The sequence below is a fragment of the Triticum dicoccoides genome, chromosome 5B (genome assembly GCF_002162155.2).
Source record: "Triticum dicoccoides isolate Atlit2015 ecotype Zavitan chromosome 5B, WEW_v2.0, whole genome shotgun sequence".
In the NCBI taxonomy this organism is placed as follows: Eukaryota; Viridiplantae; Streptophyta; class Magnoliopsida; order Poales; family Poaceae; genus Triticum; species Triticum dicoccoides.
Window position 1 is genome coordinate 573341770 of NC_041389.1, and position 17744 is coordinate 573359513.

Here is a 17744-nt window from a genome sequence, read left to right on the forward strand (position 1 = left end):
TTCAAACCCTCCAATCTAGAACTCGCCTGTGTTAAAGGAGAGGAGTTTTTTTTTGAACATAAAAGGAGAGGAGTTAAATAAGGAGAGAGAGGACTAATCCACATTTTAGTAGGGGTACCCCTGACTAAAAAAATTTAGTCTCAAGACTAGTTTTAGCCCCTCTTTAATCAGGGGTGCTTGGAACTGTAGCCTCTTAAAGAGACTATTTTTAGTCAGACTAAAATAAGTCCCTTGGATCCAAGCACCCTCTTATTTTAGTCTGACTAAAAATAGTCTTTTTAAGAGGCTAAAGTTCCAAACACCCCTGACTAAAGAGGGACTAAAACTAGTCTTGAGACTAAATTTTTTTTGTCAGGGGTACCCCTACTAAAATGTGGAGTGGTCCTCTCTCTCCTCGTTTAATTCCTCTCCTTTAACACAGGCAAGTTCTGGATTGGAGGGTTTGGAGGATAATAAATGCTCATTGACTTGATTTTAGTCTCTTTAGTATTTTGGTCCAAGCATGGGTGAGGCTAGCAAGTTTTAGTCCCACTACTTTTAGTCATGGGACTAAAACGTATCCAAGCACCCTCTAAGACTAGTCATAATGAGGAGTAACTTAGAGTAGTAACATGCATATGTTACTACCTTCATAGTGGGTAGTAACATATCTGTTGTGTCATGCATCACTCCATTTATTAGGTTGTAGACTCTTCTTTTTTTGATATGTGTGATGTTACAGTAACTAGCTATGTTACCGCATGCTCTCTTTCTTCATTAATTACATGCCACATCATCTATTTTGCCTAAATAAGTGTAATGTTACCACTTACTCCCTCCGTTCCTAAATATTTGTCTTTCTAGAAATTTCAATAAGTGACTACATACGAAGCAAAATGAGTGAATGTACACTCTAAAACATGTCTATATACATCTGTATGTGGTAGTCCATTTAAAACTCTAAAAAGACAAATATTTAGGAACGGAAGGAGTAGTATGTTACTCCCACTGTGGGTAGTCTAACCCATATGGAATATGGGTATTCATAATGACGGGTATCAACGTTGGAAACCTGCAAAGCTAATCATTATTGAATTTGTTGCTAGATGCTTACTTATACTCTTTTATGCAGCACATAAATTGGTTGCTCTTCCACCTCCGCATAGATTACTGATGTTGGGATACTCTGCTGGTAAATCTCGTGCCTTCTTAACCAGTTTCTGTCTTGCTGAAATCTCTAAATATGAAGAGAATATTTTAATTTAATTTGGAATCGGGCAGATTGGCTACTCCCAAGAATAAATCCATTCATGCACATTTTGTTCATATAAATCCCGTTGTTACTACCTATAAGGATTTAGGCTTGAAAAGTATCAAATCACATTGTTAGATACACTCGCAAGTAGATGGGCTTTCAAATTTTGGATTTGATTTACATCTGCTACTTTGTCCCTCCCTAGTTTGTCAAAAGGAAAACGGATTCAGGGGCATGAAGTAAGGACAGAAACTTTAGAAACGCCATCCCTCTTTTTCACTATAAGTGCTAATTTTATTAACCAATGTGTTACCAGGTGGTGCTTGCGTGATCGGGAAGTTGGCATATTATCAGTGCCTTTATGGATGTGCTATAGATATTTTGAAAAATGGTGAAGAACGCATGAAGATGGAGCTAGCTAACATGTGTGGATCATTAACTAATGGCGCTTTATTTACTTTCATTGCCAGACAAAGATACTTTATATTAATAATTTGTTTCATTTACAGAATACTTACTAAGCATAGCAATGAAAAAAAACTTGTTAAAGCTGTTAAAAAGCACTTCATAGCTGAGCATCTGTTCAGTGATCACCATCAAGATGGTCCACTTTTCAGCTGGCGCCAACGCCATTCATATGTGGACAACAGTTTTGTGGAAAGGGAGAAGGAGACTGAAGCAAATAACTCTACCGGGGCCAGATCAATTTCTGGACAGACAATTGTAGACACTGTGAGTTACGACCAAGTAATTTTGCAGTTTGTTAGATCCAATGAATCCACATCGTTAACCTATGAAACAAAAATGTAGAACTTTCTCCTCCCCTCAATTTACTAAATAGCTAAAAAAACAATATTGACCTAATTTTATGTTTGTTGCAGATTGAAAAGGATCCATTGGCTTGTATTGGCTCTCCAGACATCAACAAGCTGTCGGTGGACAAAAGCACCATTCTGACGAGACAACAGCTGCAAGCCCACAGAAGTTAATTGCCGGCATCGTCCTAGGCATGCTGAGAAAACTATGCTATAAATTCTTAAGGATCAGAAGAAGCGGCATTTTATATGGCGACTTGAACTTGATTTCTGCTCTTATATTCCATAGGTTCCCGTGTTCTTATAGTCATTGGCAAATGGGCACTAGAAGTCTTATTTGCCTAATGTGTCTCCTTGGTTGTTGGACCTTCCTGAATTGTATATGCAAGTACCACAATGTACTTGTAGACATGCTTAATGCATTCTCTTTTCTTAATGCATTCTCTTGAATTTAGTAAGTATCCTAAATTTAACATAGAGGCTTATATTCCTAGAAAACTCCAAGATGCTTGGGAACCAATTATTAAAATTTGCATAGGTCCGTACTATTGCAATGTTTTATGTGAATTGGGTGCTAGTATTTCTACTATGCCTAAAATACTTTTTTATATGCTTGATCTTGGAAATATGGAACCTAGCAATTTGACCATTAACCTTGTCGATTCATCTAGTAAGAAAGCTCTAGGAAGAAAAGATGATGCTAAGGTTGAAGTGCAACTGAATATTATTCCCACTGATTTTATTATGAAGTGTGATTTTACTTGACCTATTATTTTGGGTAGACCTTTTCTAAGAACTGCAGTGCCACGCTTTTCTCCCCTAACCTAGGCGGTTAGGATAAACTCTCCCCTCTAGACTTCAATGGCGAGCCCATGGACTCGCCTCCCCTCTGCCAGTCGCTCTGTCGATCGATGGCGGGAGGGGAATTTCGGTGCCTCCGTTGTGGTTAGTAGTTTAAGTCGGGTTTTCTAGTCCTCGCAGGTGCGGCGCTCACGAAGATGGCGACGCTTCTTCTTTGAGTTTGTCTTCCAGCCTCCGATCTTCCTCGAGTTCGTCCGTCTGGACGTAGTCGACGGAATTCTGGCGTAGATTCCAGCTGTCTATTTGGCCGTGGTGTTAGGGTTTCTCGTTATATGGTGAGATTTGGTGTTATGTGCTTCAAATCTATGCAAGGATTCAACGGTGACGACTGCGGCTCCAGGGCACTGGTCCTAAAGGGGCATGTGCACACAAGGTCAAGCCTTCTGGTAGGGGAGCGGCGACAGCGCAGTAGTGGTCGTTTGATGGTCTTGGAACATGGATGTAATTTTTATTATGTTTGAGATGCTATATACTTCCGGTGAACTTTTATAATAGATCTGATCATTTTCGCACACAAAAAAAACAGCAGGCCCAATTCACATGAAGGAAGGCACTTACAAATTCAAGTTGCCACAGAATCAAGCTTATGGCCACTTCCCTAAAGAGGAGTTCAAGCGTACAAGTGGGAAAGGTCAATTTAGGTGACCTTTCATAAGCTTTGAACAATGGATAGAGGTTACAAAGCCTTGATTTAGGCTTTAAACAAAAGCACTTGTAATACAGTTTATCTTTGTGCAGTTTACTTTTAGTACAATAAGACGCCATGCTTAGTCTTCATTATGGTTTTAGGGGAATTTTCTGAAATTGACTAGGTATAATTTCATATCTTGTCGGTTCAGAACGGCCCGCCCAGCCTGGGCACACCAAGCCCTGGTTGCTCCCCTGGGTGTCATTCTTTTTGCATTGTGTTCTATTTAGCACCCTATTACTGTCCTGATTTTTTATATCTACTTCTGGCAATAATTTTCTGCGTGAACAATTATTTCAATTTCTAGTGCTTCAAGCTTAATGTTTTGATTGAATTTTCATATGAGATAAATTGTCGTTTCCCATGATTAACTTGTCAAGCCCTTTTTAGTACTGGTGGATGGTGGTACATTGTTGCTGTTGTTACAGCAAACAACCAACATATCAAAATCCTAAGAACATAGGGTGTGCCACTGGAACGTTCGCTTAGGTTCGGCGAAGAAGGGCCACTTTTAGCCGCTACAATTCTGATGCTAGACGCTATGGGGTCAAAATGCCTGGAATTGCGGTGCTAGACAGATGGGTTAGCGGTTCGTCTTCGGGGCTTGATGTTTGTCGTCAGTCATCATATACTTCTTCCTCCTCGGGTTGTGACGACGACTGCCCGAAAGCTAGCATGGCCATATGCCTGGTTCCTTCTGGTATCATGGCTCGGACTACCTGCAAGTGTACCAAGCGTAGTTGTAAATGGCTCGGAAAATGGTGTGACGCTAGTACTTAGAACACGATAAGGCCAAATGTTCATTAGATAATTTCTTTTTTTTCATGAAGTACTTTTTTTTGTTTAAATGGCTAATCAATATAGCAGGCGTGTCCAAATGTCTGAGTCACATGGTGACGGCTTCGACTTATGATGTGTATATGACTTGGGAGCAGGTAAATAATACGGTATGAAATGTTTCAGATCAGATAGTGGTGAGGTAAATACTCGCAGATGTTCTAGCAGACTAATGTCTAAACAGCCCAGGTGTACAGTCAAACAAACCTTTTCTATCTCATCGCAGACGGTTGGGTTCTCTCGGAGATACTGCAGTGCCTTTTCTCTACCTTGACCCAGTCTGCACACAAAAAAGAGGAGCACATGAAAGCAACAAATTTACAGTTTATCAAAACAAAAATGAAATATATCATTGTTATTTTAATTCGAATGAAGTTACAAAATAACATAACTACGATTATGTTCCTGATTGGAATGTGCAAATCCAACAACAGATTTCCGAAGGACTATATAGAAACAATCATTAAAAGATTAAAACACAAGGAAATTATGTGAGGCCACCTTGGAGTTTTCTGGTTAGTTTCCTGTACAGATATATGTAACAGATGTTCATATCCTCATAATCCTCAAATTTAAGCAAATGAACATGAAGTAGAATTCAGACAGTATAGGCTACATAAAGTTACTGGAGTTCCACAAAAAGAGGAACAGGAATTCAGTACATATGATGTGATATGATGGTTCTCCAGAATCAAAGGGCACATATAGCCAGCCGAAACACATGAAGTTCACATGGTAATAGGACTGGGGAGAATGGCATGAAAGGATAGCTGCTAGAAGGTTGTGTTTTGCTAATACATTCACAAGCCGTAACGAAATTCTTCTAAAGCTACTGGCATACCTTATATCTTTGTAACTATACCATGAACCCTTCTTTGCAACAACTTCCATCAGCTCAGCACAATCAAGAATGCAACCCTGTATGAATTCTCTCTTTAGCGAAAGATCTAGTGAGATCCAATGGGAATAGCTGAAAACTTTGTACACCAACCAGTTTACTAACGCCCTCCCCAAACATGATCTCGAATTCAGCTTGCTTGTAGGGCCTGGATACCTTGCAAAGAACAAAAGAAAAGACACTCATGCCCAATGTACAAAGTGTGGAGCAAAATACAAAACAAGAACTAGACATCTTCACGACATACTTTACTCTTCTGCACTCTGACACGGACCTTGACACCAATATCTTCATCTCCCTTGGCCTTGGCAAAATAAGATGAATTTTCTCAAGTCATGTCTTACGGAAGGTGAAATATTTTGTTTATCTTACAGATTTTATCTTCCCAATGTGTCGTATCTCTAGGCGAACTGATGCGAAGAACTTCAAAGCTATCCCTCCACTAGTGACTTCAGGGTTCCCATAGAATACCCCAATCTAGAAAAAAACGAAATTTATCACATGACGGAATAAGATGGAAATGAACAGTGAGCTGAAAGCTAATGTAGAACACCTTGTATCTTATTTGATTCAAGAACATTAGAGTACAACCAGCCTTTGACGCATTGCCTGACATCTTTCTCAATGCTTGACTCATCAGACGAGCTTGTAAACCCATCTGCTGCATCCCTATCTCACCCTAGCAAATAACTGAATCATATTTTTCATGCATCATATTGAATACAAATCTATACTAAAAACAAAAAGGAAAGAGAATCATACTTCAATTTCCGCACGTGGAGTGAGAGCTGATACTGAATCAATACAGATGAGATCTATTGCTCCAGATCTGCACATGCGGTCCGCAACTGGTAGAGAAAGAGACATATTAGTCAAATCACGAAAACAGAAGTCTCGCAACCTCTAGGCTATGTTTGGCATCACAGGTGGATTCTGATAATCCTGTTTGCACACCATAACTAACTATACCTTCAACCTAGCAGGTGCTTGAAATAGTATACATACCAAAATAAAAATAGATATGTATGAACACATTAAAGTTACAATCCAAGAATTTCTGGTCATCAAATCAAAATACGTCTATGAATAAGAGTTAACTTCAGAAGGGCCAAATCATTTTTTTGGCAAAAGATGCTAAAAATATATTAGATGCCACAAATGCCAGGAAAATTATAAAGTTGAAGTGTCATTAATTATTGTTACATGCCCATCAGATGGTAAAAGATAAAATGTCACGCAAAAGTTCCTCTACTGCAATAGAAACTCTGTGTGCGGAAAATACAAAATAGTCACTAGTATGCGAAATATCCAAATTAGTCGCTACTCACTATGTAACCCTGTTTACAGGACAATATTATAACAGATGCAAGTAAGATTATTCAAACAAAAGGTACTGAACCCTCATAAGTAAAGAATGTATTACTTTCTAGTGCCATCTCTCCATTGTCAGGCTGGCAGACAATCAGATTTTCAATATCTACACCAAGTGCTTTTGAATAAGCTGGATCAAAAGCATGCTCTGCATCAACAAGCATGGCATTTCCTCCTAGCTTCTGCATATAGGATGTCGGGAGTTTTAAATGTCGTTAAGTTCTACGGGGATCATGAAATATACAATGGTGTCATACTCTAATACAGGAAGAAAAAGACCTGTATTTCAGCAATGGCATGCAGAGCTAGAGTGGTCTTTCCACTGCTTTCAGGACCATACACCTTCAATTTATTGTAAAGTTGCAAAAATCAGAGCAAATGGTGATCCAAAGGTGCCACGATGAACAAGAATAAACTATAGTAAGTTACCTCTACCACTCTTCCTTTTGGAAGGCCACCGCCCAAAGCAAAATCTAGTGTTAAGCAACCACTCGGGAAAGTCTCACTGGATAACAAGGTAACAGCAAGTATGAATAGCATGCATGGAACTTATAAGGGGATTTCGATACATTTAAGCAATTAAGAACATACACAAAAGCACCACCAGCACTGCCTAATCTTGTAACACTTCCTTTTCCAAAAGAATTGTTTATGTCTGTCATTGCTGCATCAAGAGCTTTTTGCTGTACATGGAATTGTAAAGAGTATGTCATTTGTCTTGATAAGAAGCAATAATTAACTATTTATCTGCACCAACTTGGGAAAAAATAGCATAGCTATTTCACAAAGAATGCCACAGCCTTGTACGGACAAAACTGACATGCCTATATAAAGTCGAGACAGGATACCTCTCTTAGGAAACATCTATACTGAGAATAATACATCTGAAGTTCAGTATATAGAACTAAAGCATTGTTTACAGTTTTATCCCCAGTAAATTGCGCAGCAGAGGGTTGTCTTTTGAAGTTCACTGTCATTATTCTTGTCCAAGTCAAACTTAGCATAACCACAGCAGCCAATAAGAGAAACCAGTAAGAATGTAAGATGGCAAGCAAATGCTAAACTATAAGACAATAGTTTCCTGAAGTATCGGAAGTACACTCCGGTCACTGCAATGCCACCATGCACCCTAGGTATTCGACACAATGCACAGCCCAGGAAAAGCAATATAAGCAGCAGCAGCAGCAACCTATGTCGTAGAAAAGGCTACGATTGTTCTTGATTCAAAGTTCCACCTCACCGCGGCGCCACACTCCAGGCTCTCAGCGCCAGGGGAACGCGCCGCGCCTTACCCGGACCGTACATCACTTGTTCGGCCAAATGGCGGCCAGAAGAAACGAAAAATGGAAGGGAGATAACAAGAAACGAGGAACGGGGAAGCTTCTTACGCGGTCTATCAGTCGAGGGTCGTCCTCGCCGGAGAGCGCGCCGTTCCCGACGCTGGCAACGAACTCACAGCGCAGCCGGCGGCTGCCGCGTCCGGAGGCGCTGCTCGCTGAGGCGCACGGCGCGGGGACCCTCCTGCGGGGACGGGGCAGGATGGCCGGGGTGAAACGTGCGGCGGCGGCGGCGGCGGCTGTGGCCATTGGTTGCGTGGCGGCTGAGGTCCACGGGGCCGCGTGCTCGATTTGTCGGGGTGGAGTGAAGGGGGAGAAGTGCTTCAAGAAGTTCTGACAGGGAGGGTTTAGAGCGGCGGATCGATCGCATTTAGATTCGTACAGCGACACGGTGAGTTTAGGCCTTTTGGTTCATGGTAGGGTATAGGAATGTCCTAAGAATAGGAAAGCTGTAGAAAATGAAACGGCATGTATGTTAAATTTTATGAACATAAAAAGGAGATGTCATTTGGTTCATATGATCGGACATTTTTCTCTGTTGAGTCCAAGATAATGTACTTTTTTTCTCCTTTGAAATATGAAGGATAGAAGTCAATCCTGTATGGAAATGTGATTCTATTCCTATAAATCAAAGGACTAAAGGAATATTTTCTACGGAAATCCTATCATACATAATTCTTATAAAATTCATGTAAACCAAAGGAGGCCTTAGTTTTTTTTTTTTTGAGAAAACATCTGATCTATTCATCTCCAATCATAGCAGTACAAATCAGAAATAATAAAAATTACATTCAGATTCATAGTCCACCTAGCGACGACTACAAGCACTGAAGCGAGCCAAAGACGCGCCACCGTCATTGCCCCTTCCTCACCGGATTCGGCAAAACTTGTTTAGTAGACAGTCGACAATCGTCGCCGATGAAAAGTAGCGTAGATCAGAAGGATTTAACCTGAAGACACACGAATGTAGACGAACAACGAACATATCCGAGCAGATCCAGAAAAGGTAGATTAACCAGAGACACACCTTCACACGCCCACCGACGATGCTAGACATGCCATCGGAATGGGGGCTAGGAGGGGATCACCTTATTGCATCTTCAAGAAGTCGCCGCCATCTCGCCTTCTTTAGCAGGATATATACCCTAAGAAAACTCGAAGTAATATCTAAAAAAGTCGTGTGTTCTTTGTGCAAACATCTCGGTGGTGGATACACCATTGCGGAAAAAAGTCTAGTGCTCTATTCCCAAAGTGGCCAGTCGTCTTGGGCAGCGGTCCATGCCAAAGAGCTTATAGTGCTTTGGTCTCGTCGATCTTCACATGCTGAAGGGGAGGGGGGAGTAGGGCCCTTCACAGTTGAAAGATCGTGGATGTCGCATAGAGGGAGGTGAATAGGCGCTTTAAAATAGTTACGGTTTAGAATTGAACAAATGTGAAATAAAACTAGCGGTTAATTTGTGAAGCACAAAACCTAAAAAGACTAGGCTCACCTATGTGCACTAACAACTTATGCTAAGCAAGATAAACAACTAGGTGATAGCAAGATATATGACAAGAAACAATATGACTATCACAAAGTAAAGTTCATAAGTAAAGGGCTCGGGTAAGAGATAACCGAGGCACGCGGAGACGATAATGTATCCCAAAGTTCACACCCTTGCGGATGCTAATCTCCATTTGGAGCGATGTGGAGGCACAATGCTCCCCAAGAAGCCACTAGGGCCACCGTAATCTCCTCACGCCCTCGCACAATGCAAGATGACGTGATTCCACTAAGGGACCCTTGAGGGCGGTCACCGAACCCGTACAAATGGCAACCCTTGGGGGCGGTCACTGATACGTCTCCAACGTATCTATAATTTTTGATTGTTCCATGCTATTATATTATCAATCTTGGATGTTTTATATGCATTTATATGCTATTTTATATGATTTTTGGGACTAACATATTAATCTAGAGCCCAGTGCCAGTTTCTATTTTTTTCCTTGTTTTTGAGTTTTACAGAAAAGGAATACCAAACGGAGTCCAATTAACGTGCCAATTTTTAATGATTTTTTATGGACCAAAAGAAGCCCCCGAAGTAAAAGAATTGAGCCAGAAGAGTCCCTACCCATCCACGAGGGTGGAGGGCACGCCCTACCCCCCTGGGCACGCCCCCTGCCTCGTGGATGACTCGGAGACCCCCCTGACGTGAGACCGACGCCAAAAATTCCTATAAATACAGAAACCCCCGAAAAGAAACCTAGATCGGGAGTTCCGCCGCCGCAAGCCTTTGTAGCCACCAAAAATAAATCGGGACCGTGTTCCGGCACCCTGCCGAAGGGGGATCCATCACCGGTGGCTATCTTCATCATCCTGATGCTCTCCATGACGATGAGGGAGTAGTTCACCCTCAGGGCTGAGGCTATGTACCAGTAGCTATATGTTTGATCTCCCTCTCTCTCTCGTGTTCTTGATATGGCACGATCTTGATGTATCGCGAGCTTTGCTATTATAGTTCGATTTTATGATGCTTCTCCCCCTCTACCTCTTGTAATGGATTGAGTTTTCCCTTTGAAGTTATCTTATCGGATTGAGTCTTTAAGGATTTGAGAATACTTTATGTATGTCTTGCGTGGGATACCCGTGGTGACAATGGGGTATTCTATTGATTCACTTGACGTATGTTTTGGTGATCAACTTGCGGGTTCCGTGATCTTGGGAATCTATGCATAGGGGTTGGCACACGTTTTCGTCTTGACTCTCCGGTAGAAACTTTGGGGCACTCTTTGAAGTTCTTTGTGTTGGTTGAATAGATGAATCTGAGATTGTATGATGCATATCATATAATCATGCCCGCGGATACTTGAGGTGACATTGGAGTATCTAGGTGACATTAGGGTTTTGGTTGATGTGTGTCTTAAGGTGTTATTTTACTACGAACTCTAGGGCTGTTTGTGACACTTATAGGAATAGCCCAATGGATTGATCGGAAAGAATAACTTTGGGGTGGTTTCATACCCTACAATAATATCTTCGTTTGTTCTCCACTATTAGTGACTTTGGAGTGACTCTTTGTTCCACGTTGAGGGATTGTTATATGATCTAATTATGTTATTATTGTTGAGAGAACTTGCACTAGTGAAAGTATGAACCCTAGGCCTTGTTTCGAAGCATTGCAATACCGTTTTCCCTCACTTTTGTTACTTGATACCTTGCTGTTTTTATAATTTCATATTACAAAAAACCCATATCTACCATACATATTGCACTTGTATCACCATCTCTTCGCCGAACTAGTGCACCTGTACAATTTACCATTGTATTGGGTGTGTTGGGGACACAAGAGACTCTTTGTTATTTGGTTGCAGGGTTGTTTGAGAGAGACCATCTTCATCCTACGCCTCCCACAGATTGATAAACCTTAGGTCATCCACTTGAGGGAAATTTGCTACTCTCCTACAAACCTCTACACTTGGAGGCCCAACAACATCTACAAGAAGAAGGTTGCGTAGTAGACATCAAGCTCTTTTCTGGCGCCGTTGCCGGGGAGGTTAGTACTTGAAGTTATATCTTTAGATCTTGCAACCGAATCTTTTTGTTTCTTATTTATCACTAGTTTAGTCTATAAAAGAAAACTACAAAAAAATGGAATTGAGGTTGCCTCATATGCTTCATCTTTTTAATGTCTTTCGTGAAAATAAGGATTCCGATAATTGTGCCAAAGTGTTAGAAGAAGGATGCATTAAAATGTTTGGCACTAAATCTTTGAATGATGAGCATGATTGCAATGTTGTTTGTATGAATTTCTTGAATATCCATGATGCTAATGATATGCAAAGCTACATGCTTGGGGATGCTATGTTTTATGAAGATGATATTTTTTGTCCCCCAAGTTTTGATGATAATATTATTATGATGATAGCATGCCTCCTATTTATGATGATTATATTGATGAAAGTGGGTTTGGAAGTGTGTCAACTTTAGGAAGTAATGATCCCACTATTTTGGAGGGTGTTGAATCTTATTGTGATAATTATGAAAGTGGATTTGGAGAGGTCATGACTTTATTTAGTGATGAATCCACTATTTCGGAAGAGGTTCCAATTGATTATGAGAACAAAGTTGCTATCTATGATGATTATTGTGATGACATGTATGCTATAAGGAATAATGAGAACCATGAAACTTGTCATCTTGATTTTAATTTTCAATTGGATTATGCCTCACATGATAGTTATTTTGTTGAGTTTGCTCCCACTGCTATTCATGAGAAGAAATTTGCTTATGTGGAGAGTAATAAAAATTCTATGCTTGTGAATCATGAAAATAGTGCTTTATGTGATGGTTATATTGTTGAATTCATTCATGATGCTACTAAAAATTATTATGAGGGGGGAATATATGCTTGTAGGAATTGCAATAATATCAAGTTTCCTCTCTATGTGTTGAAAGTTTTGAAGTTATGTTTGTTTTGCCTTCCTGTGCTAGTTGATTCTTGCTCCCATAAGTTGTTTGCTCACAAAATCCCTAGGCATAGGAAGTGGGTTAGACTTAAATTTGCTAGTCATATTCTTCATGATGCCCCCATTATGTTTTGATTCTTATCTTTTTATGTGAGCATCATTGAAATCATCATGCCTAGCTAAAAAGGCATTAAAGAAAAGCGCTTGTTGGGAGACAACCCAATATTTACCCCTACTGTTTTTGTGTGTTCACATGATTAAGCTACTGTAGTAATCATGTTTTATAGCTTTTGTTTCAATGAAGTGCCAAGTAAAGCCTTTAGGATAGCTTGTGGTGATAGTTGTGTTGATCCTGCTGAAAATCAGAAACTTTTGCACTCAGTAAATAATTTCCAGAATCTTATTGAAACATGCTTTTGACCTGATTATTTTTTATATGGATTGGTGCACAAATTTCTCAAATGTAAATAAGTTTTTCAGAATTTTTGGAGTTACAGAAGTATTCGAGAGTTACATATTACTACAGCCTGTTCTGTTTTTGACAGATTCTGTTTTCTATGTGTTGTTTGCTTATTTTGATGAATCTATGAGTAGTATCGGAGGGTATGAACCGTAGAGAAGTTGGAATACAATAGATATTACACCAATATGAATTTAGAATGAGTTCACAACAGTACAAAAAGTGGTGATTTTATTTTCTTATACTATCGGAGCTTACGAGTTTTCTGTTGAGTTTTGTGTTGTGAAGTTTTCAAGTTTTGGGTGAAGTTTCGATGGACTACGGAATAAGGAGTAGAAAGAGCCTAATATTGGGGATGCCCAAGGCACCCCAAGGTAATATTCAAGGAATACCCAAGCAACTAATCTTGGGGATGCCCCGGAAGGCATCCCCTCTTTCGTCTTCGTTCATCGGTAACCTTACTTGGAGCTATATTTTTATTCATCACATGATATGTGTTTTGCTTGGAGCATCATTTTATTTTATTTTGTTTTGCTTGCTGTTTTAATAATATCCCAAGATCTGAAATTCTTAAATGTTAGAGAGTCTTCACATAGTTGCACAATTATTCGACTACTCATTGATCTTCACTTATATCTTTTGGAGTAGTTTGTTACTTGCTCTAGTGCTTCACTTATATCTTTTAGAGCACGTCGGTGGTTTTATTTTGAAGAAATTGATGAACTCTCATGCTTCACTTATATTATTTTGAGAGTATTTTAGAATAGCATGGTAATTTGCTTTGGTTATGAATTTAGTCCTAATATGATGTGCATCCAAGAGGGATATAATAAAAACTTTCATATAAAGTGCATTGAATACTATAAGAAGTTTGTTTCTTTATGATTGTTTTGAGATATGAAGATGGTGATATTAGAGTCATGCTAGTGAGTAATTGTGAATTTGAGAAATACTTGTGTTGAGGTTTGTGAGTCCCGTAGCATGCACGTATGCTAACCGTTGTGTAACAAATTTGAAGCATGAGGTATCTCTTTGATTGTCCTCCTTATGTGTGGAGGCCGGGATCGCGCGATGGTTAACTCCTACCAACCCTTCCCCTAGGAGCATGCGTGTAGTGCTTGGTTTTGATGACTTGTAGATTTTTGCAATAAGTATGTGAGTTCTTTATGACTAATGTTGAGTCCATGGATTATACGCACTCTCACCCTTCCACCATTGCTAGCCTCTCTTGTGCCGCACAACTTTCGCCGGTACCATACACCCACCATTTACCTTCCTCAAAACAGCCACCATACCTACCTATTATGGCATTTCCATAGCCATTCCGAGATATATTGCCATGCAACTTTCCGCCGTTTCGTTTATTATGACATGTTTCATCATTGTCATATTGCTTTGCATGATCATGTAGTTGACATTGTATTTGTGGCAAAGCCACCGTTCATAATTCTTTCATACATGTCACTCTTGAATCATTGCACATCCCGGTACACCACCAGAGGCATTCATATAGAGTCATATTTTGTTGTAAGTATCGAGTTGTAAGTAAATAAAAGTGTGATGATCTTCACTATTAGAGCATTGTCCCATGTGAGGAAATAAAAAAAGAGGCAAAAGAAGCCAATCAAAAAAAAAGAGAAGGCCCAAAAAAACAAAAAAAAACAACAAAAAAAATGAGAGAAAAAGAGAGAAGGGGCAATGCTACTATCCTTTACCACACTTGTGCTTCAAAGTAGCACCATGATCTTCATGATAGAGAGTCTCCTATGTTGTCACTTTCATATACTAGTGGGAATTTTTCATTATAGAACTTGGCTTGTATATTCCAACGATGGGCTTCCTCAAATGCCCTAGGTATTCATGAGTAAGCAAGTTAGATGCACACCAACTTAGTTTCTTTTTGAGCTTTCATACACTTATAGCTCTAGTGCATCCGTTGCATGGCAATCCCTACTCACTCACATTGATATCTATTGATGGGCATCTCCATAGCCCATTGATACGCCTAGTTGATGTGAGACTATCTCCTCTTTTTTATTTTCTCCAAAACAACCATTCTATTCCACCTATAGTGCTATGTCCATGGCTCACGCTCATGTATTGCGTGAACGTTGAAAAAGTTTGAGAATACTAAAGTATGAAACAATTGCTTGGCTGAAATCGGGGTTGTGCATGATTTGAATATTTTGTGTGACGGGAGCATACCCAAAACTATATGATTTTGTAGGGATAAGCTTTCTTTGTCCATGTTATTTTGAAAAGACATAATTGCTTCATTAGTATGCTTGAAGTATTATTGTTTTTATGTCAATATTAAACTTTTGTTTTGAATCTTACAGATCTGAACATTCATACCACAATAAAGGAAATTACATGGATAAATATGTTAGGTAGCATTCCACGTTAAAAATTCTGTTTTTATCATTTACCTACTCGAGGACGAGCAGGAATTAAGCTTGGGGATGCTTGATACGTCTCCAACATATCTATAATTTTTTATTGTTCCATGCTATTATATTATCAATCTTGGATGTTTTATATGCATTTATATGCTATTTTATATGATTTTTGGGACTAATATATTAACCTAGAGCCCAGTGCCAGTTTATGTTTTTTCCTTGTTTTTGAGTTTTACAGGAAAGGAATACCAAATGGAGTCCAACTAACGTGCCAATTTTGGATGATTTTTATGGACCAAAAGAAGCCCCTGAAGTAAAAGAGTTGGGCCAGAAGAGTCCCAAGCCATCCACGAGGGTGGAGGGCGCGCCCTACCCCCTGGGCGCGCCCCCTGCCTCGTCGATGACTCGGAGACCCCCTGACGTGAGACCGATGCAAAAAATTCCTATAAATACAGAAACCCCTGAAAAGAAACCTATATCGGGAGTTCCGCCACTGCAAGCCTCTGTAGCCACCAAACACCAATCGGGACCCTGTTCCGGCACCCTGCCGGAGGAGAGATCCATCACCGGTGGCCATCTTCATCATCCCGGCGCTCTCCATGATGAGGAGGGAGTAGTTCACCCTCGGGGCTGAGGGTATGTACCAGTAGCTATGTGTTTGATCTTTCGCTCTCTCTCTCTCTCTCTCTCTCGTGTTCTTGATATGGCACGACCTTGATGTACCGCGAGCTTTGCTATTATAGTTGGATTTTATGATGCTTCTTGCTACCTCTTGAGCATGCGTTCGTTTTCCCTTGAAGAGGAAAGGGTGATGCAACAAAGTAGCGTAAGTATTTCCCTTGGTTTTTGAGAACCAAGGTATCAATCCAGTAGGAGGCTACACTCAAATCCCTCGTACCTGCACAAACAAATAAGAACCTTGCAACCAACGCGATAAAAGGGTTGTCAATCCCTTCACGGCCACTTGCAAAAGTGAGATCTGATAGAGATAATAAATATTTTTGGTATTTTTTATGATATAGATTGGAAATTAAAGATTGCAAAATAAAGTAGATTGGAACTTATATGATGGAAGATAGACCCGGGGGCCATAGGTTTCACTAGTGGCTTGTCTCAAGATAGCATAAGTATTACGGTGGGTCAACAAATTACTATCGAGCAATTGATAGAAAAGTGCATAGTTATGAGATTATGTAGGCATGATCATGTATATAGGCATCATGTCCGCGACAAGTAGACTTACTCCTGCCTGCATCTACTACTATTACTCCACACATCGACCGCTATCCAGCATGCATCTAGAGTATTAAGTTCATAAGAACAGAGTAACGCATTAGGCAAGAAGACATGATGTAGAGGGATAAACTCAAGAAATATGATATAAACCCCATCTTTTTATCCTCGATGGCAACAATACAATACGTGCCATGATGCCACTGCTGTCACTGGAAAAGGACACCGCAAGATTGAACCCAAAGCTAAGCACTTCTCGCATTGCAAGAAAGATCAATCTAGTAGGCCAAACCAAACTGATAATTCGAAGAGACTTGCAAAGATAACAAATCATACATAAAACAATTCAGAGGAGATTCAAATATTGTTCATAGATAATCTTGACCATAAACCCACAATTCGTCGGAACTCGACAAACACACCGCAAAAAGTGTTACATCGAATAGATCTCCAAGAAGATCGAGGAGAACTTTGTATTGAGATTCAAAGATAGAGAAGAAGCCATCTAGCTAATAACTATGGCCCCGAAGGTCTGAGATAAACTACTCACACTTCATCGGAGAGGTTATGGTGTTGATGTAGAAGCCCTCCGTGATTGATTCCCCCTCCGGCGGAGCACCGGAAAAGGCCCCAAGATGGGATCTCACGGGTACAGAAGGTTGCGGCGATGGAAATAGGGTTTCGTGGTGCTCTCGGATGTTTTCAGGGTATATGAGTATATATAGGCAAAAGAAGTCGGTCAGGGGAGCCACGAGGGTGGGGGCGTGCCTACCCCCTAAGCGCACCCCCTGCCTCGTGGCCGCCTCATTGCTTCCTTGATGTCCACTCCAAGTCTCTTGGATTGCGTTTGTTCCAAAAAAGATTCTCCCAAAGGTTTCATTCCGTTTGGACTCCATTTGATATTCCTTTTCTGCGAAACACTGAAATAGGCAAAAAATCAGCATTTTGCACTGGGCCTCCGGTTAATAGGTTAGTCCCAAAAATAATATAAAGTGTATAATAAAGCCCATTAAACATCCAAAACAGATAATATAATAGCATGGAAAAATCAAAAATTATAGATACGTTGGAGACGTATCGAGCATCCCCAAGCTTAATTCCTGCTCGTCCTCAAGTAGGTAAATGATAAAAACAGAATTTTTGATGTGGAATGCTACCTAACATA

At 40.2% G+C, this 17744-nt stretch overlaps 2 protein-coding genes across 2 annotated transcripts; one reads left to right on the forward strand and one right to left on the reverse strand.

The window, feature by feature from the left end:
- The first annotated feature begins 1014 nt into the window (after positions 1–1014).
- LOC119310150 lies at positions 1015–2458 on the forward strand. Its single transcript, XM_037585988.1, has 5 exons — positions 1015–1018; positions 1112–1171; positions 1551–1659; positions 1744–1966; positions 2116–2458. The coding sequence occupies exons 1-5, from the start codon at positions 1015–1017 to the stop codon at positions 2221–2223; spliced, it is 504 nt and encodes a 167-aa protein (XP_037441885.1). The 3' UTR covers positions 2224–2458.
- Positions 2459–3962: 1504 nt separating this feature from the next.
- On the reverse strand, positions 3963–8361 carry LOC119311717 (DNA repair protein recA homolog 1, chloroplastic-like). The gene is made up of 13 exons (XM_037587404.1): positions 8093–8361; positions 7296–7387; positions 7134–7209; positions 6984–7046; positions 6757–6886; positions 6096–6181; positions 5887–6012; positions 5706–5810; positions 5581–5637; positions 5427–5489; positions 5277–5353; positions 4643–4715; positions 3963–4317 (listed from the first exon to the last, which is right to left on the reverse strand). Exons 1-13 carry the CDS (start codon positions 8288–8290, stop codon positions 4216–4218), a joined length of 1248 nt encoding a protein of 415 aa, XP_037443301.1. The 5' UTR covers positions 8291–8361; the 3' UTR covers positions 3963–4215.
- Positions 8362–17744: the final 9383 nt, after the last annotated feature.